We start from the raw sequence: 25924 nt of genomic DNA, 5'->3' as shown, positions 1-25924 counted from the left end.
CCATGTGCCATGGGAAGGGTCAGCCTAGGCGTTGTGTCCCACATACCAGCCCATCATCAGAGCACAGGGACTTCCTGCTTCCTCGGCCCAGAGATCTCCAACAAAAAACTATGATGCATAAAAATGAACACCACCGGAAACTATGCAAAATTCCCCACCCCCCACGAGCTCTGGAAAGGTCAAGTTTCATGCCAACACTCTTTTGCTTTTGTTTAATTATCAGCCAGCTCCTGGGAGGTGGGGCAGCCTGGACAGGTTCTCCTTTGTAGGGCTGCACAAAGCCAGGGAGGCTGGGCTGGGGGGGCTGCAGGGGCAGGGTGAGAACTGCAGCTCAGGCAGCACGTGCTGCAGCTGCTGCCGCATGGGGCTGAGCTGGGGCAGCCACCGGGTCGGACTTCAGCGGGGCAGGCAAGGGGACAGGTGCCTGGCCAGCTCCTGGGACAGCCGGGAATGCTCCAGCACCAGCAGGATGCACCAGGAAGTGAGAGAGACCCCCCCCAAAAAATGCAGGATGATGAGTGACCCGGCTCATCTAACAAGAGCCCCGGGGTGCTGAACCCTGGCACCACCAGCACCTGGAGGGCCAAGGCTCTCCATCAGCCTCCACAGGTTCTCCCCTTTAAAGGGTTAACCTGCTTCTGCTGTCATGCCTCTGTTTCGGGAGGGGAGGCTCCTATAAACGCAGCGGTTTGCACGGACTGGCTCCCTGCGGTGGCCACCACACGAGGTGTCAGACCTGAGCCCGGTGGCTCTGCAGGGCTTGATCTGCCTCTCACCCACGGTGCCCTGGCACAGAGTTGGTGCCGCAGGGCTTGGCTCGGCAGGAGGTGGATGTGAGAGCCCCTCACCAAGGCCCTGGGACTAAGTAAAAAACTTCTGCCAAGGCGTTGCCCTGCCAGAAAGCTGTGCTTGGTCCTGGGGAGGGGGCTACCAGGACAGTCTGGCTGCAGGGATGAGGCAGGGGAGCAGGAGGCAGCAGGTCCGGGGTGCAGGATGCAGCTGGTCCATGCTGGTGGCTGATGCTTTCTCACTACCACTTTATTTCAGTCCTGTGGTCTCTGCCCCAGAAATGGGCACATATCCCCAGCCCTCCCAGGGTTCCCTGCCCCATAGGGGCAGACATTTGGAGTGGTCAAGAGTGTGACAAGGCTGAAGTTCTTCAAGTGCCAGGAGGAAGATGGGAACGAGTCACCAGGCAGTTCGTCAGAGTTTCCATCAGTTGCTGTACTGAAGATAAAAGTGATAAAGCTTGAGGAGGAAACAGCTCACAAACCTGTGCCAGCCCTGCTGGCACTGCATGGCACCACACAGGGGACCTCTACTGGCACAGGCCTGGGGCTACCCTCAGCCCACAGCCAGGCCTGTGCAGCCCCGGGCAGAGCAAGCCACCAGAGGACAGGGGTCTGTCTTTGCCAGGCAGGACCCCAGAGCCAGGGACCCCAGCCCTGTACCCTGCACAAGGCCAGCTATGAAACACACGAGGCTCAACAGCTTTGCAATGTTTACTCTTGAAAAAATAATTCCATTCAGAAAGCATCAAACCCTGGTGATGCCACACACCCAGCCCTGCCATGGCTGCCACTCCTGAGCCTAGCTGGGGGGACAGGGAGGGATGGAGAACAGCACCCCGTGGGCCTGGCATGGTGTGTGGAGAAGGGGGAGCCTGAAGCCCACCAGCTGAGTCCTGCTGTGACTAAGAGCAGAGAGCCACAGCCCTGTTTGGCAGAGGAGGAGAGGGAAACTCATGTTTAGCCATCCCCTATCCCTAGGACCACCTTCCCCAGCCCCAAGAGGAGCTGGGAAGAAGTCAAGCCTGAACCCTACCTGAGAAGGGCAAGAGGATGCATTTAGTTTCAAGGGGAAGAGAAACTGAGCCTTGGGAACAGAGGTGCCAAGGAAGGGCAATCGAGAGCCATTGGGAAGTTCTTCCAAAGCAGGGCATGGGGAGCAAGCTACTTTTCCTCAAAAAGAAGTCAAATCCCTTTTCCATCTTCATAAAAGACCTGCCTTACCCTGAGGGCTAGCACAGGGGCCACCAGGGCAGCACTGGGGGTGGCTGGGGAGGGCAGGGCTGAGCCCCAGACCAGTCCTGCAGCCTCAAGGGCGCCACTCTGCATGCTCCTGTTCCCTCCTGCATCCATCCCATCCCATCCCTGCTGCTGGGGCAGGCATGCAAGGGACTGTGAGGGTCAGAGTCCCTGCAGTCATGCCAGAGCTGTGCTGCATCCACACTGGGATCATCCTGGCCAAGAGGAGTTCCCTGGTTAACAAGTTTTCATTCCTATTCGGGGCATGGGAGAAAAGTAGGGAACAGAGGGTGGAGCCAGGGGGACAAGAGACAAACCTCCCATGACTGCACCTGTGCAGGCTGGGGGCTGCCAGCTCTCCATGCTGCTTCCTGTTATCCGCCCCTTCCCAGGAGCAATAAATAAATAAGTTACTGTAGTGTAGACTCCAATGCTCAGTTCACAGTGAGAAAATGAAGGGGAAGAGCCCGTTACCTCAGGGAAAGGGCTGAGCAGCAACTCCTTCTCCCAAAGGCAAGCCAGAGCCCTGCATCCCTGCCCAAGGCCAGGGGATGGGCAGAGAATGACTCTCCTGCTGCACAGATGAGAGGAGGAGCTGCACTGAGCAAGGGGACCAGGACTGCCCCCCCGGGGTGCAGGGACATTAGTACCAAATGGCTGGGGATGGGAGGGGGCCCTGGGATCCTTCCTAAGGCACGGAACCCCCTCCCTTTCCCTCTGCACGAGGGGTGTACCACAGTGGGAGGGCCAGGCTGCCCATCCCAGACCACCTAATAGCTTCCCTGCCAGCAACTTACCACAGTAAGGGTGGGAATTCAGGAGAAGAAACTCCCTCTGCCTTCAGCAAAAGCAGGGGGTACCAGGGCAGGAAGGATGGAGAGGCAGGGTACAGTACCACAGGCAAGGACCGTAGTGCAGCATCTCCTGCTCCAGATGACCCTGGCAAACCCGGCCCCTGCAGCCAGGGAATGATGCCTGCTGGCTGCTCCCTTCTCACTCTGCAAGGCACTTTCACCCCCTCTCCCACGACCCAGGGGCAGGGCTGCTCCCCACAGAGGTGGTGGGTGAGGACAGTCTGAGCCAGAGCACACGGCCTGGTCCACTTCCACCTACAATCACCACCAGCTTCCAGAACTGACTGCCCTCGGGCTGGGTGCGGGGTGTCCCTCTGTGTCTGCAGCAAGTCCAGCTCCTCTCCAGCATTCCCTTTCCTGTGAGCTGGGCTGCACCAGTGCCTGCAGCCCATGCAGCAAAGCCAACGTGCAGGAAGATGTCCAACCCAGCACACAGTGTTCAAGTTGCATCCGTCGTGCAGGTAACAGGAGAGATGCTGGAATATTCCCTCTTCAGCACTGTGTTCACCATGGGGCACAAAGCCAGCAGGCAAGAGTCAATAAATAACACCCAGCTGGCAGGCTGCAGCACTTGCACCATGCTGCCTTCTCAGGACTTCAGGGCCAAAAAGGAGAGCAGAAGTGTTTTCTGAGGCCCCCTCTAGGCTCCAGTTGAGCATCTCCTTCCTCCAGCCTTGCCCAGCCAGGGGGCAAAAGGAGCAGCGTTAGTAGTGTCTGTGTTAAAAAAACCAAGTTCCTGGGATTGGGGTGGCATATCTACAGGGAAGGACCCTGTCCTGGGAAAGGGAGACCACAACGGGAGGCTGGAGGGTGCCCAGCATCTGCTTTTGCAGCCCAAAACAGGAGTCTGTATCCAGTCACCAGCCTCCGAGAGCTGCTGCCAACCGTGTCTCTGCACCGTGGGGGTCTCTGTGCTCCCCCGGTCCCCTTTGCTTCCAGCTGCCAGCCTCACGTCTGCTCTGCTGCTGCCACCGCTGGCACTGCCACTGCCCCCTCCTCCTTGGCAGGGGGTTCCATGTAGATTGGTGTCACTGACGAGGGCTTCTTGGACCTGCAGGTGAGGGGGCTGGATGGGAGCAGGCATAGCTGATGGGTCCCCTCAGAACCCCAATTTCCAACAGCACTGCCTGGTACGATCTCCTTCCCACTGGGACATCCTCCAACCCTGGCAATGTATCCCGTCCCCCTTCCCACCACACAATTAAGGAGTGAAGGTGGTGTAGCCCGAGGATTGGGCTGGTCAGAAGTGCATGATAGTGTGTGCCAGGCAGGGGACAGTGCCATAAGGATGGGGCATTACTGAGCCCTTCGTGTCCCTGATACTCACGAGTAGGGGGAGGCAGGGACCCCCACCACAAGGAAGTGGTTTTTCTTGCGGAACAGCCGCCACAGCCCCTTGTGGTTCCCACGGACGTCCAGGTCCCAGATGTGGAGGCACTAGGATGGTGAGGAGGGAGGAAAAGGCATCAGAGCCTGGGGATGGACACTAGGGCCAGGTGTCCCCCTGGCATGGGAAGAGCCACAACCCCTGCCCTCACTGAGACACAGCAGAGAGGGATGTACCCCAAGACCAGGGTGGCACGGGGCTGCATCCCTCCAGCCACACCAAGAGCTTCAACATCACCCAGGGACAGCAAGAACCCATTTGGTGAGCTGTGTCAATGCCATGGGAAAACCCAAGAACAACAGCCAGGTGTTTCCCAGCGATGCAGAGACCAATGCAAGGCTGAGGACAGGCCACGTCAGGGCCCTCACCTTGGCAAGTTGAGTCCAGGTGGTGAAATCTGCTTCCTGCTCCATCCTGATGAACATGACGTAGACCCTGCCCTCAGTGTCGGGCACAAAAGAGTCTTCACAGGGGTTCTTGCTGTGGTCCAAGACCTCAGCCTCACTGTGGAAATGGAACAAGGAGTGAGAGGGGAGCCCACCTTTTCTCCCTATTCCCAAGTCAGAGTACTTCAGACATGCAAGATGTGGCTGGGGCCACCTCCACCATTCCTTCTGTTCTGGTTGGTTCACCCAGTCTGTCTTGTGGTCTCTCCACCTTCCAGCAGGCACTCACCCCAGGAGCCGATGAATTTCAGTCTCATAGTTATCCTTCCTCAAGCTGTTGGAGGAGGAGAGAACACTGAGATCAGGGCAGAGTCAGATAGTTTGATCCCAATTAAAGACTGCCCCAGTGCAACACTAAAGGCAGCTGGAACCAATAAATGGAGAGCAGGGACTGCCACACATTCTTGAGTTGCGGCAGCAAAACCACAACCCTTGAACACGTCCACCTGGAGCACAGGGCAGCCAAACCCAACCTTGCAAAAACCACTGCCAGGACTCCCCAGCAGAGGCCAGTGTGCTGATGCAGGAGGTTATGGTCACCCCAGATGGGAGATGACTCCAGCACAAGGAGACAAGGGTCAGATCAAGCAACTGTTTCATCAAGGTCTCATTGTGACCAGTACTCACCTCTCCACATTTTTAAGCTGGACATTTGGAACAGTGTTGAACTTGTGCTTCTTGAAATAGGCTTCCTGGGAGAAAGAGAGAGAGAGGGTAGGGAAGGAAAACCAGGTTTGATCATGGTCAGCAACACCTGGAGATGACCTCAAGCATCCCCAGTACTTGTGGAGGAGTCTGAGTCAGAGCTCAGCCGCAGGACAGGGCCTGGGGGCTGCGGGAGGTCACTCACGTGGAAGTAGCCGTTCATGTTGAGCCCCACGATGCCGAAGTGGTAGGAGCGCGAGATGTCTGGGATGATGCACTCCCGGCCCTTCCGCTGCTCAGGCATCCGCATCCACATGTCCCAGTCCCAGAGCTGGGGAGGGGAAACTGCTGTTCACACTCAGCTCTGGGACAGGCTTTGGTAGTGTAGCCATCCAAGGAGCTTTCTGGGTGCCCACAATCGGTCCAGCCCCTTTGGCCCCAGCTCTGTGGATGGTTATGTGCCTCCTCAAGTCACTGCCTGTCCCAAATCCATTTTGCTTGGGCATCCTTCCCAGTATAAGCATAGGGATCTGGGACTGGGTGAAGATCAGGTGGGCAGAGATTGGGGTGTAGAAGAAAGGGTCATTCCAAGGTACTCACCTTCTCTGGGGTTGGCCACTTTGGCTCCAGCTCATCCTTGTACAGGCTCTTCCGGAGCACCCATCCCAGGCCTGGCATGGTTTCCACACGGTACAGGAGTGACGGGTCCTCAGCTGTGTGCTCATAGCCCTGCAGCATTAGGGGAACTGTTCAGCACCCTGAATGCACCTGCCCCCCACCAGAAAAAGGGGAGGCATCATGCTCCATCGAGTTCCTCATTATGTGAAGAGGGGAACAGCCACTGGGAAGCACATGGCAGGGACAGGAGGGTGATTTGCAGGGACACTTCTGAAGAGTCCAGGGCTGGGGAGACAGACCCACTTAGGATGACAGTGGGGACACACACCCTGCTTTAAAGATGGAACCTGGACCCCAGTCTGACATGGAAACAACACAAGGCAGAGGTGGCCCTGCTCCACCATCCTTCCCTGACCCACCTGGTCATTCCAAGCAGAGATGCAGTACAGGCTCTCATCCTCCTCCAGAAGGTGTATTGACTGGCTCAGAAAGCTGAGGAAAGAGTTGACCCCTGTCAAACACCCTTCTATCATGTAAACCAAGGCCAACCCCACAAAGAGATGAGCCACCCCCAACTGCTGGAACTGCTTATCCCAGTTTTTGGCCTGAGATAACTGATGCTGGTGGGACACCAGAGGAGGAGCACCCAAACAAGCTAAGCTGTATCTCACCATGGGGAAAGGACAGCATTGTTTCCTGCCCATCAGTCTCTTCTCCTTAAGAAGAAAGAGGAGCCTTATTAGATACTGCCCCTGTCCTCTGGCTATGGGGCAGCTCCAACTATGTGAACAGATCAGTGTCCCCAAAAAGCCAGCCAGGAAGAGAACCCCAACCCTGCACTGATTGCCAGGACAGCGGCCTCAGACTCTGAAGGCAAAGCTAAATTATTGCTTTTGCCTGGGGCCTGCTCAGCCTTAGGTAAGTGAGCTACAGCTGGCAGGGATCTGGCCTCTCCTGAACATCCAGAGAGCTTCCAGGAAATGATCCCATACAGGAACTCTCAACGTTACCTGAAGAAGTCAACAGAAATGTCAAGATCTTCCTCCAGAACCACAGCAAATTTAGCATCCTGTAGGGCAAGGAGAACATCAGAAGGATGGAGATGAACAGGACAGAGCAGAGACACAAGCAGTGTACTGTGTCTGTGAGGTTCCTTGCCCTGGAGGACTGATCCCAGCTCCTGTGGAACAGGGATCACAAATCCCAGGGGAAGGCTGTGCTGTAGCAGTCTCACTCACCGGGAACAGGTTGAAGGTTGCAGTCAGACTGGCTTTGTAGTGCTACAAGAAAAGACAATCATTGTCTGTGTTAGCATCAACCTGGCACAGATCTGGGGCTGAGCCTGCCTCCCTCGAATGCTATTCCTGGGAAATAACTGTCCCAGGATTTGAAAGCTCTCTCACCTGGGAAACTCTGGCATTTTTAATGCTGATGGGAGTGTGCTGTATTCCTGAGAGGCCAAACAGCTCCACGACATCCATCGGCTCCTGCAATGGAAAAGTGCAAAGCTCATCAAATGTGTGGGTCATTCTGCCAGTGTCAGCTTCCCAGGACAACAGGAACATCCCCTGCTTGTGACTGTCTTCTGGGAGACTAGTGAGGCTCAATATAGACCCTGCAGCACAGAACTTGCCAAACCCTTGTGGCCCTTCAGTATCACCATGACTTTGTTAGCCCTTTTTGCAGACCCAAAGTTGTAGCCAAGAATATCTGGGAGGTCCTGATTCCAGCCCCCCAGAGACAGTGCAGAAAGCAAACAGGTATAGCCAGGACCTCCTAACAGCTGCTTAATGGCAAGATCACAATCAACTCAACTTTCTCTCACAGTTGCCAAGAAAAGGATCTTTCTGACCATGGACAGGGGTCAGAAGTAATACAAATTTGGGCTGAGGTATCTCTGCCCCAAGAAAGAGCCTCCAAGGCTTTCTCCATCCCCTTACTGTGCATCCCACCTCCTGGCCACAAAAGAGAAGGAGCTCCCATTGTACCAACCCTTCCCCCTTCTCCAGGTATCCACCATGGCAGCTCAAGCATCCAGGCTGCCCCCTCGTAGCTAAGGGATGCTGCTCCAGTTGCTATGGCAATGGATGCTGCTATCTTTAAATGCTCTGATGTGGTGCAGCAAGAGCCTGCATAAACAAGCTAGCTCCCCCAGCCCCACAACGTGGCAGTGGTGGGAGAGACCTGCAAGGGAACAACTGTCTCCATCCCAAGGCAACCAGGCAGTACCTCACTGGATCCTGCAGAGATGAGGCCTAGCAAGCTCCTGAGATCTACTAAGATCCCACGTGCCTGCCCCAGAGTACATTCCACTGTCAGAGAGACAGTGGAACTCTCCAGGGCTATACAGGCTTGAGTGAGAGGAAGGCCTTTGCCTATAAAGGGCTAGTTCTCCTCCCCCTGGCCCCAGCTTTCATGAACCCCAAGCTTTGAGCCTTGGAAAAACACTGTTTTGTGTCTCTTCACCTCTCACTGAGAATGGTGCTGGACAGGCATGGCTGGACTGGTTTGTTCCTCTCTGTGTGAAGCAGCTGGACAGGTGGTATTACACCTCGAGCCTGTTCAAGGGGCTGGCAATGCTCATCAAGTGAGAAAAGGGGATAGGGAGAGCCCAGCATGACCACCATGGGCCATTCCTGCACACCAGCCCCCTCCTGACATGGGGATGTCAGTCCTGGGCTTTGGGAAAGGCCAAGGCAGCTTTACCCACACCCAAGGCTTGGCTAACTTCAGCTGACTTTGTGTAGGAGCAGGTGAGGAGCAGTGTGACACAGAGCAGGAGGGGAGCAGTGTGACACAGAGCAGGAGGAAGGTGACGAGGCTCTCAACTTGCCACTCTCCAAGGACTGGGCCAGCACTGGGCTGGTGGAGCAGGAAGCTGGCCAGAGGGATCTCTGGCAATGCTCTCACCTCATAATAGCCATCGATGAAGACTGTGATCATCTGTGGATTGACACCCTGAGCCGACAGCAAGGAACGCAGCATCCTGCAGAGAGACGGAGGGGCCTGAGCGCAGCACAGCCCCAGTGGGCACAGGCCCCTCAGCACAGGGGTGTGGATCCCTTGGGATGGGCAAAGTGTGCAGCATTAGGGAATAGGACCTACCTAGGCCTTCCCTTCCCCTCCCCAGGGTCTGCCCTTGGTGCTCATGCAACCCCAGGAGGAGGGTGGATGCTGCCAGCAGGAGAAAGGGAAGGGCCGGGGCCATGCCTGGTCTTGTGGCAGGGAGCAGAGGAGCTGTGCCCTCTGGGAGTGCTTACCTGTACAGGTAGTTGGGGCGGTTCCCTGCAATGACAGCTACTGGCACATCAAAGACTTTATTGTCTTTGAGCTGGAAGAGAGCAATGTGTGTGAGTGGGGGTGGGAGAGGCCATGCAAACTAAAATGATTCTATGCCACTGGGAGTAGATCCAAGGGGTAGGGACCCACTGTTGAGACAGCAGAGCTGCACAGTCCTACCTCCTGGCAACCAACCAGGATGCCCTCAGCACGACTGAAAACCCTACCAGCTTCCCTTCTTCACCTCACCTCTGACCCAGCTCCAAAATCCCAGTTTGCATCCACTCAGAGACCTGTGTCTGAACCCTTCAGCACCATGCCAGTGACAACCCAAAAATCACAACGGCTGTTCTGTCTGTAGATATTCAGGCTCTGCTGCTTACACTGATATCCCTAGAATAGGGTAACTATTCCTGACAACTCAGAGCAAAGGAATTTCCCTGCCCCAGCATGACCTGCCCCCAGGTATTCACCCCACCTTTGCTTGGGCTAAAGGCTTGCCCAGGGGCAGTTTGCATCACTCAGCTAGTGCTTAAGGACAGCGCTCTGCATCAGCTGCAAAACACACCTGGTCCAGCCCAGCCCTCCCTCCTGGAGCCTTCCTGACCATGTGGCCCTGCACTCACGGGATCAGGGTTGAACTCGATGGGTGTGGGGTCCTTGCAGCTGCAGACGCTGCCGTATCCTTCCACTTTGCTGCAGAACCGCTTGCGGCGCCGGTTCAGCTCCGTGTCAGGCCAATGGCACTCAGCATCTGCAGGCACCAAGGAGGAAAAACAGACCTGTCACCCTCACACACTCACCCTGGGTGTTCCAGGCTGGGAAGCCACACACACGGCTCTCCCTGGGCTCAGCCAGCAAGCCAGTCCTTGGCAGTGAACAAGCAACACTTGGGATGCCAGACACAACCCCAGGAGCCATTCAGGGCCCAGCCCCAACTCTGGCCTCTCTGAGCAGCAGCAGGTTGCTCAAGGCCAACAGTCAGAAAACTGACCAGACCAGGTCTGGTTTGGAGAGGTGATAACTGGCCATGTTCCCTCTTCTCCATCCTCTTCTTTCTCAACAACCATGCCTGGAATTGCCATGGAAGTAGGAAGAAAGGGAGCTAAGCCCATTTTAAAAGTTACCATCATCATCTCAAAAAGCCTTAAATGGCTTTGACTTAAAACCAGGCAGCAGGGAGACGTCTCCCAGAGACACCACAGAGCAGACTGTACTTCTCACCTTCCACAGACGTCAAGTGAACTTCTGTCTTCAGCAGAACAGGGTCCCCCCATGTTGAGAGGGCAGGTGACTTGGCGTGCTTCTCCCCATACACTTCTCCTGGAGCAGGAACACAGGGTCAGGACTGCCTAGAAGGGCCCAGCCCCACTCTGTCATGGCATGACAAGGGGCTGTCAGCCTGGGGGACAGCTTGGCACCTTTTCCCATTGGCCTCTGGCAAACTGCTGAAGGAACATGCTCTGCTCCATACCCCCAGGTATACCCTCCTCCCCCCCAAGAATGGAGCTGCCAGTCTCTGGGACTTGTTCCCTGCTCACAGAGCCTGCTGGGGATGGGCTGGGTTTCTCTTCACCTGGCTTCTCCCAAAAAAAGAAGCCACAAAGCCTCTCCCAGCCTGTGCAATACTCACCCCCCTTCTTCCCCACAAATGTCCACATGTCTCTCCAGCTCAGGAAAGGGGCAACTTGGCTCCCCAGGCTTTTCAAGACATTCTTGGCTGTCTCCTTGAGGTGAAAGGAGCCTTCATCCTGGAACAAAACACAACACTGCAGCTGAGGTGTGGCTCCAGACAAGGAAGTCTCCCATCAATACCAAAGGGGTACAGGGCCCACTCCTACCCTTGAACCAGTTAAGCCAGAAACCTTCAGGGTCTCTGTGCCTCTAAAGCTCTTGGTGGCTTCATAATGGCCCACAGGCAGGTCAGAGGAATCGTGAACTCCTTTTTCCTTGAGACCAAATTGTTCTCAAGCAGGGCCATGTGTTAAACAACACTTCACACAGCTAAACACAAAACCCTTGAAGCAGTACAGTGCTGCTTGCACAGCAGCCCAGACCTACCACAGTCCACAGGGCCTCTGTAAAGTCTGGAACTGGGAGCCAGAAGGATGCCACCACATCCTTATATTTCCTCATATCCATTCTCCACCTAACCCCTTGCCTATTGCTGTGGGCTCTGACTCTGCTTTTTGCTTTCCTGCTTTGCTGGGCACAGCAGAACCTGCAGCAAGAAGGGAGAGCAAGAGGACAAGGGAGGTGATCCAGACAGGGAGTCACAGCTCCATGGGGATGTGACATTTAGTCCTGGGAATGCCTGATGACATTTAGGAGGCTACTACCCAGATGTGCTTCAGGACAACCTGACTCAAGATGACTTCTTTTTTTTTTAATATTAGAGTCACACCTACCTTAATGGTGAAGATTAGGATCCGGCCCCGGGCAACCATATTGAGGAAAAGTACCATGGCTTCATCTTCGTGGGGGGAATAGGTGTCAAAGACCCTCTTGGCCATCACATGTCCCTGTTGGTATTCATACGTCAGATGGATCTTAAATACTACACGGTATGGACACACAGAATTATGGAAATCTGCTCCTGAGCAACACAGGGAGTGGCTTTTCCGGTATGCCAGGGAATTAGTCCCCAGAGTTAGTCCCCAGGCAAGCTCAGCCCTCAGGCCTTCCTGCACAGAGGTCTATGGGAAGCATCACCCAGCCTCACAACTGCTCCCCTTCCCGCTCCCCAAGGACAGCAGGCAGCATTGCAGGGACTCTGGATGACCGTGCCATGCTCTGCAAACTGCAGACAAAAAGCATTCAGGGCCTTCCCTCCTGAGTGCCCCTGGCCTCAGGCAGCCAACAGTTCAAGAGCAAGGACAAACTGCCCAGTTTAGAAAGACACAGGGATGTTTTACCGTGGCCTGATTTAAGACGATGACATGGATCCCTCTTCCCTGCTCCCGAGCTTCATCTTCCAGGACCTGCAAGTGGATAAATGATGAGAATCACATGCCAAGACCTCTTCTTATTCCCTGCCCATTCTGTGCAGCAAAGCCCCCAGACAAGAGACAAATCTCTTTGGCTTTGCTGACGGCAGTGAAGGGTGCCAGAGCAGAAGCCCTGGAAGCAGAACTTCTTGCCAGTCACTGAAGAGCTCTGACCACTGTTGTTTGTGGTTTCACCCATTCAGTTCTGCCCACCCTCTGCTCACAGGACAGCCAGCACCTGTCACTCACCGTTGTCCCATCCACGGCCACATAGACCTTTGACCGGCTGGAGTACACCTCGACATCCAGGACCTTCTTGTTGTTGACAGGGTGCCTGGGGACTTCCACATTCAGCATCTCATCATCTACAGCAGAGAAACTCCCAGTTTCAACCAGTCAAGGCACCTCTAGCTCATCCCTGCTCTGTGCTAACCCATCCAGAAGGGCATGCCCAGCAGGCACCCCAGCCCAAGGAGTCACGGGTGGGAATTTACAGGGATGGTAGGTAAGGGGAAATACCAAATGACAACAGCTCTGACCCCACAGAGATCTCTGCAGCCAAATGTGCTAAAGCCTTCAGTAAACAGACCATGAAGGGAGCAGCATTTTCTATTAATTTTTATTAAACCCACATGCACAGACCTGTTTTCATGATGTAGCTGGTCACAGGTTAGCCCTGACTTAAAGAAACCCTTGGTTTCCTTGCTTTCAAAGCACAACAGGATGCTGCCCCTCACCATAGTCCTGAGCAGACTCCTCTTCCTCCTCATAAGCAGCTCTCCTGGTGTCCAAGATCAGCTTGATGTTCACAATTACGGTCACAAGCAGGAAAAGGACAGCACCTGTCTGCAATGCAGGATGTTTTGTGTTAGAAATTTGTAAGTAACAACCCCAAAACCCACCTTGGCATGGGCTGCAGGGCATCCCAAGGAGATCCTGCATGGGATCACAAGCATCTGACATTTCCCCTGATTTTTTCTGAGGAAAGCAAAGAAAAAGAAATGCAGGTGACTGAGTTTCATGATGAAATGCATTCATCAGCAGGAGAGCACTGACTCCTTGATATGTGAGAATTAACCCACTTCAAATGTATCCCTGCTTCCAAATATGTAAGCAGATTCCTACTAAATTTTTGCATCAAGGTTGAGGGTCCCTGCAGGCAAAGAGTTTGGTAATTCAGAGTTACAGCTCCCAGGGTAACCTTAACTTCTGCCTCTGCTGCAGCATCACTACTCTCATCCATCCCTCTGGAACCAGAGGAGGCACTCAGGGTGTTCAGAGGAGAAGAGATGCTGTGCAGCTGAATCAAACAAAGGGAAGAAGCTGAGGTCTGATTTCAGGAAACTGCACTGTACCACAGGCTGCAGAGAGCAGCCTGCAGCCTTACTGTCTGCAGCAAACTTCAACTGCAACCCTTGTGGATGCTCACACAGAGGGCTTGGGAAGGTCCAGGGGCTGTGGAACAGACCCTTGATTCTCTGAGGTCATTAATGGGGCTGGGATCACACACTGGCCTGCCCTTGGTGAGATGCACTAAAAGGATTTCTGTTCAGCTACTGCCTCAAAGCTCTGTGCTGCTGCTATCCCTGCCAAGCAGGTCCAAGGAGTAACTGAGGAAAATGGAAAACCAGCAATAAGAGAACACGATGGTATAAATGTCACTATGGCATTTTGGCTTGTTAATTTGCTGTTGACTCAGGACTATGAGCACCTTTTGGGATCTGTGCACAGAAAGCTTTTAATTAAGCACGAACAGAGCCGTGGGCTCATGGAGAGGCAGCAAGGCCACCTCACCAACCTGCCCAGACCTTCTGCCCTGATGAGCATGAGGGAACAGCCCTGGTGACCAGAGTGAATAAAGCAATAAGGAATAAGAATTAAGCAAGACCAGCAGCCAGGTCTAGCAGAGCTGGCTTGGTCAAAGCTAACTAATGAATGCTTGACTGCTGTAGACCTGGCTATTCCATATCTGCAGCTCTGGTCTACCTATTTAAGCCAAATTTTCATCTGTGTTTTTAAGCAGTGCCACAAACTATAGATATGTGCAGGCTCTAGCTTGTTGCCCCAGCATGGTGAGCAATGCCTGCCTGAATGACCAGACCCATTCCCAAGCCTTCAACACCCTTTTAGACACAGAACTGAATAGCCTTCTTGCCCTGGGAGTCCTCACAACCCTTTGTCCTCCCAGACACATGCAAAACCCTCCCCTGCTCCCTCCCGCAGCAACCAACTGCCAGATCTCATGAGCTCTTCTCAGGAAAGGCCCCTTTTTCGTGTTTTGCTGCCATGGGGCCAAACCTTCCTGTCCTTACAGCCCCAGACTCCCCCCAGGACGCTGTCTCCACCAAGGATTAGCTGTTTTACACCACAAGCAACCAAGCCTGAGGCTTTCCCAGACACCAGCTGCCTCTGGGGCATGAGATCCTATTACCAAGACCTATTTTCTCTGTCCACCTGTTGTGCCTTATACCAGGCTTGGTTTGAAAATCAAACAGCTAAAGGCTGAGCCCTGCAGCAATCAGCATGGGTCCAGAGCCAGGTTTCTAGCTGAAAGCTTCCCAAGGCCACCTGGATAATTGTATCTCCTCCCACAGCCAGGTCTCAACAGGTCTGCTGGCAGCTGAAAGGAGCTGTTACACATGGCAGACCCTTCCACACACAGGCGCTTGGAGGCAGCTTCTTGGGTAACAAGTTATGCTTCCTCAGCATGTCAGGTCACCCAGACTGCCAGCAGACGCACTTCCACCCATGCAGCTGCTCCATAAACTGGTAAATCCTGTAGATTATCCTTCCTAATCTCCTGCAGGGCCGCGGGTGACTCACCTGGCACAGCTTCCGCAGCGCGCGCTGGTTCATCAGCTTGTACTTCCAGGCAAGGTACCAGCTCCGCTTCTTGTGGGGCTTCACAGGGGGGTTGGGCTTCCACTCCTCCATAGTCCCGGGGGCTGGCAGGGGGCAGCCGTGTGGGGCAGGGGTCAGGATGTGTGCTGCTCTCCTCTCGTGTCCATCGGGGCTCCCTGCCGGGGTGAGAGAGCTGCCTTCAAACCCTCTCCCCAGCAAAGACAGAGCCTGGCACAAGGAGTGGCCATGGAGTGCACTGATGTGCCATGAGCAAAAGTCCTTTGGAGCCTCCCTGCTTGCCAGAGCTCCGGCTAGGAGCAGTGCAGGAGGCCAGGCTTTGCTGCAGGATGAGGGGAAGCCCCTGAACTCATCGGCCAGTGGCGGCCTCTGCTCCAGGCCAAACCCTCAGCGAGGCTGCTGCAGTGCCATGAGCCCACTCCCACGCTCTGGGAAAGAAAAGCAGCCCAAAGTCAAGCAGACAACACATCCATCAGTTGTAATGGAATGGGCCTCACTGGCCGTATGTGCCACGGGTCCCTGGTGGAGAGACACCCTCCCCACCAAGAGCCCCATGCCCGCTATCGGGGTGCAGCCAGCCGGACACGGGGAGCAGCACGGAGCCAGCGTCCAACTGGAGCTTCCCGCACCCCTGGGCAGAGGAGCTGTGCCAGCGGGAGGCCGGGCGCCCTAAGGGGAGCAAACCGCTGGGCCTGGGCGGGATGTGGAGCCCCGGCAGGGCCGGGGACCTGTCTGGAGCACAGCGCGCCCCTGCAAGGCCAGGCAGGGCGGGGAGAGGAGCGCTCAGGGGCCCAGAGGCACTCGGGGGGCGGAGGTGGCGAAGGGCACTCAGGCGTTCCGGGCGGGGCGGGAGAGCCGGGTGTCTGAGGGCGGCAAAGAGCGGCGGCGGGGAGAGGGGGACCCAGGCGCTTCGGGACCGCGGGGAGGCCAGGGAGGGCCGGAAGGCGTGTGCCGGCCGCGCTACTCACGGGGAGGCTGAGGCGGGGCTGGGCCGGGCAGGGCAGGGCCGGGCCGGTCCCGGCTCGGCGGTGCCGCCGCCGCCCCGAGCTCCCTCCGCGCCGCTTCCGGCGCCGCAGCGACACCGCGGGGGCGCGGCCGGCACTGGCCCCGCCCCCGGCCCCGCCCCGCGCCGCTCCGCGCGCCCCGGCGGACCTCGCTGGTGCGCGGGCAGGTGGCGGCGGGGGCGGGGCCGGGGGCGGGGCCGCGGCGGGGGCGGGGCCGAGCGCGGGCCGCGGTGACAGCGCGGCCGCCGCTGCCCCACCCGCATGGAGGGCGGCGGGGAGGCGCTGCCCGCGGACCTGCGGGACCTGGCGGGCAAGGTGGGACGGCGCCCGCCCGCCGTGCTGCTGCGGGGGCTCCGGGCCGACACCGCCCCCGCGCCGCCCGCGCCGCCCGCGACACCCGCACCGGCCCGCGGTGCCCACCCGCCGCTCGCCGAACGCCTCCGGACGCTCCGCCTCGAGCTGGTGAGTGCCGCGGTACCGGGAGCGCTGCCGGCCGCCCTCCGGTGACTGACCGTCCCGATCCGCGGTCACCGCAGCCGCCTCGGGCAGCCGCTTGCCACCCCCGGTAACAGTCCCCAGTAGTGCCCGCCTCTGCCTGCATTTCGGGGAACCCCCTTTGCTCCTCCGGGTACGCGTTAACAGCCCCCAGCTCACAGCCCTGCCCCGGCCGCTCTCCGGCCTCGGCCCACGCAGCATCCACCCCCCGCGGTCCCCCTCGGTCCCCTCCGTCTTGTCCCCCTCGCAGCCCCAGACGCCGGTTCCGTCGGGGATGGCGGTGTCCGGGATCAGAATTTAGGGCAGGGACCTTCGCCAAGGGCATGGTGGTGGGTCTCGTCTCCGCCGGGTGTGACCCCCAGGGTGACAAGGCATAGGCATCGCTGGGAGCTTTCCCGGGGTTCGGGGCTTCTCGGGCGGCTCGTAAAGGGCTGCGTTCCCGGGCACCGGGGGAGTGCCGGCAGCAGCGTTCTCGCCTCCCTCTTTCGTGGAGGGAGCAAAGACCGGCGATGCCTGCGCCTCCGGGAAACGTGGCGAGGTTGGGCAATGGGTTCAAGTGCAGCTGGGGGAAGGGACTCTCCCACGCATGAACATGCCGAGCGGCTGGGAATGAGCATTGTTTCCATAGGGAAACAGGCTAAATACGCCCGCATCCCTGGGTGCCCCCGGGGGGCTGGAGCACCACCCAGCCTGAGCCCTCCGCTTTGGCTGATTCAATATTCCCATCGGTGCAAGAGCTTTCATCCTCCCTCTGCTTTCATCCTCCCTCTGCACCGGAGACTGCCCCCTGACCGGAGGAGAAAGGTCTCTGGGGCAGTGCGGTGTTTGCCCTGCCCAGGTGCAAGCAAGGCCTGGCCTGGGCCGGGCATTATTCACCTTGGCTCAGAAAGGCATTTCCTTGCCCTGCCCTGGCCCTTCTTGCTGGCCAGTGAGGAAGTGAGGACACCTCACACCCAGGCCAGCAGCTTGGAATTGGAACCTGGGTGCTAATACCCAGCACAGGGCTCTCCTCATCTCCCATCCCCATGAAAAGGGTCCAGAATTCCGCCTCCCCCCACCCCGATCAGCAGGAAACCAGCAAACCCAGTGCTCAGAGGATAAGCTGGCCTGGGAGTGGGCGGTGGGAGGGGAATTTAGCAAATTCCCACTCTCGCCTCCTGATCTGAGGAGGAAGATTTATCCCTAGGGCTAGATATCTTGAAAGGAGAAGGCGCCTGAGGTTTCTTGTGTGCTGGGGAGAGGAGCAGAGCTGTATCTGCCCGTGGAGAGCGTGAGGAGGAGTGTGGCAGTCCCCGGCACAGCCGTCCTTGCTGCGAGGTCGTGCAGTGAACTTCAGTGCATCTGGAGGAGTACAGAGAGCAGCCTGTGCTGGGTCTCCTCCCACAGTAACCATGTCTTGCTGGAGAGGGGGTTTCTTAGAGTGCAATGGGGAGGTCAGGCTGGTGTGAACTAGCAGCAAATTGATGGCTAACTCCGTCCAGCAAGCAGTATGGAAAGCAGGGAGTGTTATCCCACCCTCTGCTTTTGGGTTGACTCCCCGGGCATCTCTGACAGCTGCAGTTCTGCACGAGGCAGAGAAAAATGGGGAACCCCCCACCAGGGGTTTCCAGCTCTCCTCCTCCTCCGTCGTCTCCCTGCCAAGGCCAGATGCTTTAGCAGTGCATGCAGAAAAGTCCATTGTAGGCAGTTTTTTAAATAACTTGCCTAGAAAGGAAATTTCTGTACTTGGAAGCTGGCTCCTGCCCCAATCCGGGCACATCTCTGCTATTTTTTATTTAAATCCAGCTTGAGGAGCATGAGGAGGGGGTGGGAGGGCTGGTGTTGGTTCTTCACAAATCTTTGACCCTTTTTTTGCTGTCGTCTGGAGTGAGAGGTGTCACGTGCTGAAATCCTGGCTGGAGTTTTCCCAGGCTCCTTCCTCAGCTGCCTCCGTGGCTGCTCTGGCTGTGGGACTGGAGACAGGGGTCTCAGGAGACTGTGGGGTCACCCATGGGCGGGTGAGGGACTCCCAGGGTAGCGGATGCTGAGGATCAGGCACTGTGCTAAAAAATGATCCCGGGGGAGCGCATGGATTTCTGTCCCAGCTTGCTGATGCTGGGCACAGGATGTGTTTGTGAAGGAGTCCGTGGGCATCTGCAGCCTGCCTGTACGTTCCCTGCAGTGGGTTTACTCCTTTTTCCCCCATTGTGGCCTTATTCCCTTTCCTGGCAAAATATTTGTGTCCTGTGTAGGGGAAATCCAGTGGCTTTTGGCGGCCAGTATCATACAGACAGGAATGTCTTGGCACACGGGGCTTTCCATTAGGAAAACAGATGTTTCTGCAGCAAATGAGGTTTGCAAAGAGCTTCCCCAGGCTCAGAGGGGCAGGAGTCGGTGAGGCGAGTGGTGTGATCAGCAATGCCTGTCCTCCTTGTCCTCCTGTTTTGGGAGTGATTTGGGTCTCCAGATCCTGCCATGTGACATTGTCGCCAGGCTTGGTTCAGACCCTAGAAGGTGAGAAGTAAAGGCATGAAGGGACCAGCCTGAGGAAGTGCTGGTGGTCCAGTCAGACAGTTGCACTGAGCAATGCCTGATCCTCTTGCCCTGCCAGTAGCCTCCCAGGTCTTGGAGGATGCTCTGGGATCAGATCTGCATCCAATACCTCCAATTCCTTGCTTACTCCTTGTTCCCATAGAAGATAGCAACACAAGTGCCCTGGATTTATTTCCCTGGGGGGCTTGGTGGCTGGTGGGAGCCGTAAGTTGTTGGTCACCGATGGCTGTGTCCCCAGGTTTTGGACAGGACCCCCTGGGATGGTTCCCTGCAGGGTGTTCTCCCATAGCATGCTTTTCATCAAGCAGCTTAGGAAACCTGTGGCCACCACAGTGACACCTCAGTTGGGCTGGGACATGAGGCCCCTGGGTCACCTCAACCCCCCTGTGCTGTCTGTCTCCTCCCCAGGCTTACCTGCGAGCGGTGGACGTGAAGATCCTGCAGCAGCTGGTGGTGGTGAACGAGGGCATCGAGGCGGTCAAGTGGCTGCTGGAGGAGCGGAGCACCCTGACCAGCCGCTGCAGCAGCCTGGCCAGCAGCCAGTACAGCCTGGTGGAGAGCCAGGAGGCCTCGCGGCGGGGCAGCTGGGACAGCCTGCAGGACCCCAACGACAGGCTGGACAGCATCTCCGTCGGCAGCTACCTGGACACCTTGGCCGATGACATGGATGAGTACTCCCACAACGCCGCTGAAACCGCCGCCGCGTCCACGTCGGGCAGAGCCCTGGCCGGGGCAGAGCAGGATTGGGTCAGGATCGACCTCGAGAGGGGTCCTGCAAAGCAAGAGAAGGACACGGAGGAGCACGAGTGGCCCCACGTGGACCTCTCCCCACCTGGGTTGCCCCAGGTGGCCAATGGGTATTTGGGCCAGCAGTCCCCCTCTCTGGAACCAGACAGAGACACCAAATCACCACCAGGGGCCAGGGAGAGGCTGGGGAAGGGAAATCCAGATGGGAAGGCTTGGAAAGCTGAGGCTGACCTTGAGAACTGCAAACTTAACAGCAAACTGCACCTGGAGTACGATGCCCACTGGCGCTGGCTCCAGTCACAGGATGATGTGACATTCTTATAGCCCGTGGCTTTGCCTTCCCAGTCCAGCTCTCCCAGCTGCCCACTCTGCTTCACTTCTCTGTGCTTGGGAGAGTTGGGGTGGCTGGAAAGGGGGGCCAGGCTGGCTTGGTGGGTTGCACTGTTCCTCTGACGGCCCAAACAGCATTTGGTGATGCAGACATAAGGGACTGGGTGCCTGCCCTGAAGCACATTTCTGGGAGAGGAGGGGTGAAGCGGGTCCTGGTAGATTGAATCCTTTGCTCTAGGGTGCTGCTTGCAGGTAGCTGGACGCCCCTCTGTTGTCCTTGGTGGTGGTGGTGATGGGGAAACCTGGGACAGTGGTGTTCCTGGGATCTCTCCCTCTAATCTTCAGCTTCCTTTGTGCAAAAACTGGGGACCCTTCCCCCAAAATGACTACCCTGAGATGACAGGAGACACTGCCATGCAGCCACAGCTTGGTGGCCCCAGCATGCTCAGTGTGGGGCAGAACCATCAGCAGGGCATCCCTGTTGGATCTGCTCATTTCCATCTTTGTCTTCAAGGCCAGTGTCCATCCAGGGCAGAGCAGACCTGGGGTTTGGCCCCAGCACATGGTGGATGCCAAAACCCCCTTCCCTGCAGGTGAAGCCCTGCCTGGTTTAGATGCCTCTATGAAGCCAGTCTGAGGTGGGGCTGGGGAGCCTCTGTCCATGCTCTGCAGAGGAAGGATGATGGTGCAGACTTCCCAATGTGAAGACATGAGAACGACAAGGCACTGGGTGGGAAATGGAAATCCAATTTTCCCAGTCTGTTCCTGGACTGTCTTCCACCTTGGGAGCAGTCCTGCAGGATCCCTGGGATGTGGCAGCACTCGGGCAGCCTGGCAGAGCCTGCAGGGCTCAGAGGAGCTCCTGCTCTCCCCTGACACAGTGGGGAAGGCTGGGTTTCTCTGTCTGTGGGATGAATGGTGCCAGGTCTCTGCCTTCTGCCAGCAACCAGAAACATGAGGCTGCTCTGCTGGGGTGGATTTGCAGTGACTCTGCCCTGGAGACATCTCTGTCTTAGCCTTGGCTTCTGTCTGTACCTTTTGCTGTCCCCAGCACGCCTCCCAGCACGCCCCTCGCTGGCATGTAGAGCATGGCTTGCAGCTGGAGCTGTGTGAGAGCTTGGGCAGGACCTTCTGCCTTCACCAGATGATGCAGGAAAGGACCTGAGCATGCTGATTCAAGGAGCCAAGCTCTTCCATATTTGTGGATAAGCCTGGAGTGTCCTGACTTCAGAAGCCATGGGTACATCTGTCCCCAGCCAAGTGCTGTGACGGCTTTGCTCTCACCCTCGTGCTGTTGTTTCCTTGCCTGTATGGGTCACAGCTTGGATCTGTCTGTGCTGGGATAGCAGGAGTGAGGACATTGGTCTCAGGATGTCAGTGGGAAGCTAAGAGAGAGGGAGGTGACTTTCCAGATGAGAGATGTGAGCTGGCTGTGGTTAGGAAGGTGGTTGGGTGCACAACAGGTCCGGCTTGGTGTCTCTGAAGCAGCACCTTCAGTGGAAATTACCCTCTGTTCTGAGAGCCCCAAGCACCCTCCTTTCCCCTGAAGATCCTCAGAACCCCCCTGGACGGATGTGGAGAGCAGGACAACACCCAAAATTCTCAGAGATGGTACCTGCTGAGGACTTGGGTGAATCCCAGCAAACTGGGAGTGGGTTCCCTTATGCAACAAGCATCCATCTGCCTGCCCTGGAGCAGCTGCACTTGCTTTGCCATTGCCTGTGAATAGCTTGTGGCTCCCTGCTGCCACTGAGCCACCGTGTCCCCAAGGCTGGCTGTCCCCTGCTTTCCTGCTAACCCTGCATGCAGTGAATCAGCTGAGGGTCCCTGGGGGAGACAGGGTAAGTCCTTTGGCACTGTTAAAATAATTCTCAACAAAAAAAAAATAGCTGGCTAAATAAATGTTTGTGTTTCTCCCAGGCCACGATGTCGGTGCTTTGCTGAGCTCACCGGGGTTTCTAGGGAAAGGGGAGTGGCTGTGGGGTGGAATGCCCTGGAGCCTCTGGCAGCCCTGCAGAAGGGCAGGTTTAGCCCCAGGCCTGAAACAGGCACAGTCCAAGTGTCTGGGCATTTGTCCCTTCTCACATCAATGATAAAAGTCACTTTTCCTGAAGCAGCTGGATACCAAGGCACATCTGCTAGCAGCAAGGGCGACTATTGATCTCGGCTGAACTATGTGTCAAACAGCATCTTCACCCTTCCAGCCCCATATTTCCAAGGAAGATCATTTTAGGTGTTTGCCAGCCTTGTTAGCTGTGCTGGAGCCTTTGCTTCCTGTGTTCTGCAGTGGCAGCTTTGGCTCCCATGGCTTCCTCCACCCAGGAGGTGCAGCGTGTAGAGCAGAGCCTTCTCCAGCCCAGCCGGGGTGGGAGCAGCACAGCTCTGATATCAGGCTGTTGGGATTTGCTCCTGGGTGGATCCTTTTAAAGCCACTAGAGCCAGTGCTCATGCAAACATCAGCTTTTCCAAAGCAAATGCAATCAGCTTTGCAGCCCCACCATCCCAGCCTCAGCATCCCTTTGGGCTCACGGCCTCGACACCGTGAGCGTTTGCAAGTGGGGAACTGGATGCTGGAGCCAGCAGGACTCAGCAGGATTTCCCCAGTTTCTGCTGGCCTGAGGTAAAAAATAGAATCATGAAGAATACCTTAGACATAAAATGCCCAGCCTACTCCTCTTACAAACCTAGACCTCAGCAGTTGGGTGACCCTGTATTGCTGCAGAAGAACTTTTGCTGGGGCTTCCCTGGCCGTGGATTCTTCAGCCTGGCTTACATCAGCCCAAGGTGCCCATAGTCACTAAATCTGTGTATCCCCCACATCCCAGCCCTTGGAGCTGGAGGGGTGGATGGGACCTCGGGGTTGTCTCCCTGCTCTGTCTCTGGGCTGCCTGGATGAGGGATCCCAGGCACGTGCAGAGCCAATGTCCCAAACCTCCCCTGAGGAAACACGCAGGGACCTGCATCTGGCTGAAAGGTGGGTGCAGCACTGGGGTGCAGAGCACATGTGGGTAGGAAACAGCCCACAGCACGGATCTACAGCTTTCCTCCTGGCCTGCCTGGCCCTGACCCTGCCTGCTGCTGCCCTTGAGCTGCTCTTGGGCTGTTCAGTGCCGGTATCAGGTAAGAAAACAAGCAGATAAAGCAGGCGGGATCCCAGCCGTGCCAGAAAACACCCACCTCTGTTACAACAAAAACACCAGCCAGCCAATTTTTTTTCCAGATATACACAGAGATTAGAGTGCCTTAACGAGGCAGTAAAACACTTCAATAGCTCTCCTTGCTTGTTATTAAAATGTCCCCTGGGCTTTCCCTTCCTTTCGTGCAGCTCAGCTCTGAAAGGGCCTGTCCCCAGAGCCATGCAGCCATTTAAGCAATTTCTGTTAGTTCCTGTGGGGAGGAAGCATGAAAATATCCTTTTCTCAGGGGAAAGAGAGCATGGTCCCCTTGGTCGGAAGGGAGGTGGCTGAACTCTGTGACCTTTGGTGGCCCTGTGGCCCCGTGCCACCCCGTGGGCTCGCTGGCACGGGGAGCATCACTGTGGGGTGACCCTGGGAGTGGGTGCAGGGAGTGTGTGGGTGCAAGCACAGCCTGTGGGGCTGGATCACAGTGCCCCCATCCTCCTCTTCCTTGGAGATTGGCCCGGTTATCTGTAACCCTTTCTGGGGAGCAGCGCTGTGAGCAGAGCTCTGGTTTTGTGCTGCCTGACCCATTGCAGACAGTGTGGGGCAGGAGAGGCCAACCAATGGGACAGGAAAGGCTCAGTGTAGCCCCCAACCCCTGCTCTCAGCCTGCCCTGTTCTGGCAGTGGGGTGTTCTGATGGTCTCCTGGGCAAGGCTGAAGTATTGGTGCTGGTTGCAGCAAAGTGGTGATCCCCAGATCCCCAGTAAGAGCTCCACGATGCCAAAGCTGCCTCCTGTTTAGGACAATTGAATTCAGTCCACTTCTGTGGGGTACCCAGGCTGGCCCCATCAGCCAGCTCTCCTTCAGCCAGCACCCCACAGTGCCCAGGGTCCCCCAGTGCTGGGTTAAATCAGCCCAGTGTAGGATTCTTGTGTCCTGAGTTTCCAGCTGGCTTCCAGCTTTTCCTTCCCACTGCCCCAAGTTCACAGGTCTCCAAAGAACCTCCTGCAGGTTTTGTGCAAAGAGGAGAATGAGAGACATCTCCCTCCCTGTGCCTGTCTTCTGCTGAACCTCTACAATCCCTGGAGAAGCCACACTGGACAGGGGATGCTCTGCCCAGGGAAGCTCAGACACCAAGTGGGGTCTCCTGGGAACCTCCTGCCTCCTCTCCAACTTTGGGAACCTCCTCCTGAGATTCTTGTCTGCAGCCCAGTGAGTGTGAGGCTGCTGAAGGGGGTGCAAAGTCAGAGTGTGAACCAGGAAGGAGCTGAGCCTTTGGGAAATGCCTCCCCAGGCTGTTTGTTCCCTGCCAGGGGCTGGCAGCAGGCCAGGCCTTTGCTTTGGAGAATAATCCACTGGCTTTAGTGCTCCCAGCACTCCTTGGGAGTGAAAAACAAGCGTGACTGCTCAGGGCCTCGTGGGTGTGTGGCCATGGGTGGGTGACAAGGACAGGCTCAGGACTTCATTCCCTGCCTGTTCCAGCCCAGCTGGGGCACAGCTGTCCCCTTCCTCCTCGCTGGGTGCTGGGCACCCCATGCCCCATCAGCATCCCTGATATTCCACCTTCTTCCCACTTCCATCACCCATTGCTGGGCAGGAATCCCCCTACACCTCCCGTACAGGACAAGGATCTGGGAACGTCCTGCTCAGTGCCACCCCAGAGGTGACAACCAAAACACGTGTGTGCCCAGGAGATGAGTGTGCTCCTGGCACCAGCTCTGCCTCAGTCCCCAGCAGGGAGCAGCAGAAAAATCTGAATTGCTCTGCTGAGAAATTAATCTTCTTTCCCTGTCTTAGCTCAGCCTGACCTAGAAGAACCACCCACCCCCCCCCACAACCCCCCCGGGTTGTTTTTTTTTTCCTCTGTGGGGTGTTTAAAGGGAAAATAACAGCAAATGTGTTGCAAAGAAGCTGTGGGAGACGGGCCAGACCTCCAGCAGGACAAAGTGATTTTAGACAGGATTTGCTAGGCTGCCCTCTCCTGAGACCCTCTGAGCCGGGGTGGGTGGGCAGAGAAAATTTCATCTGCCCAAGCATGGGCAGTAGAACAGAAACAGTAAAAGGTCAAGAGCTGTGTTGGGCTCCTCCTGGCAGGGTGCAAAGTCAGGGGGACTTTTGGCTGGAGAGAAGTAAAAGCAGAGCTGCTGGAGAGAGAAGTGGCAATGGGAGCAAAGCAGCTGCAGTGCTCGAGCTCTCCCTTGGTGGCTGTGGTCCTGGGGTGGTCACAGGGACTGGGGCTGGGTGGAAGGACAGCACTGACCACCAGGACAGCCACAGGAGGTGAAATATGCCTCTCCCAGAGCCTGCTCCTGCCCCATGCCAAACCTTCCACTGCCCCACGTCACATCCCTTTTCCTCAGTCCCTTCATGCCCAGGGATGAAGCCTGGATGGCTCAAATGCCATCTGTGGCTCCCCAGGCACGGGCTGGGTGAGGGAAACCAGGCAGCCCAACAGCAAAATGATCCTGACAAAGTGCTGGAGCTCACATCTTGGGGGTTGCATCCAAGGAAAGGCTTCATCCACCTTTAAAGCTCATCAGCTACCTACCCTCATCAGGGTTAGGGCTAACCCTGTTCCCGCTCTACTGCAGCT

The 25924-nt window shown here is 56.6% G+C and overlaps 2 protein-coding genes across 2 annotated transcripts; one reads left to right on the top strand and one right to left on the bottom strand.

Moving 5' to 3' along the window:
- Positions 1-1528: 1528 nt before the first annotated feature.
- POMGNT1 (protein O-linked mannose N-acetylglucosaminyltransferase 1 (beta 1,2-)) lies at positions 1529-16191 on the bottom strand. Its single transcript, XM_084211415.1, has 22 exons — positions 16071-16191; positions 15067-15260; positions 12981-13089; positions 12493-12608; positions 12172-12237; positions 11665-11778; positions 10890-11007; positions 10481-10579; positions 9883-10010; positions 9238-9308; positions 8888-8963; positions 7381-7464; positions 7216-7257; positions 6988-7046; positions 6397-6469; positions 5960-6088; positions 5565-5690; positions 5342-5406; positions 4944-4988; positions 4637-4772; positions 4209-4318; positions 1529-3932 (listed from the first exon to the last, which is right to left on the bottom strand). The coding sequence occupies exons 2-22, from the start codon at positions 15175-15177 to the stop codon at positions 3830-3832; spliced, it is 1980 nt and encodes a 659-aa protein (XP_084067541.1). The 5' UTR covers positions 15178-15260; positions 16071-16191; the 3' UTR covers positions 1529-3829.
- A 176-nt stretch (positions 16192-16367) lies between these two features.
- Positions 16368-22130, top strand: LURAP1 (leucine rich adaptor protein 1; the record flags this gene model as incomplete). The annotated part of the gene is made up of 2 exons (XM_084211315.1): positions 16368-16568; positions 19542-22130. The coding sequence occupies 2 exons, from the start codon at positions 16368-16370 to the stop codon at positions 20202-20204; spliced, it is 864 nt and encodes a 287-aa protein (XP_084067441.1). The 3' UTR covers positions 20205-22130.
- Between the last annotated feature and the right edge of the window lie 3794 nt (positions 22131-25924).

This window comes from Fringilla coelebs (assembly GCF_963513975.1).
Source record: "Fringilla coelebs genome assembly, chromosome: 9".
Classification (NCBI taxonomy): domain Eukaryota; kingdom Metazoa; phylum Chordata; class Aves; order Passeriformes; family Fringillidae; genus Fringilla; species Fringilla coelebs.
The sequence above is the reverse complement of the archived record's forward strand: the minus strand, read 5'-3'. Positions and strand labels throughout refer to the sequence as shown.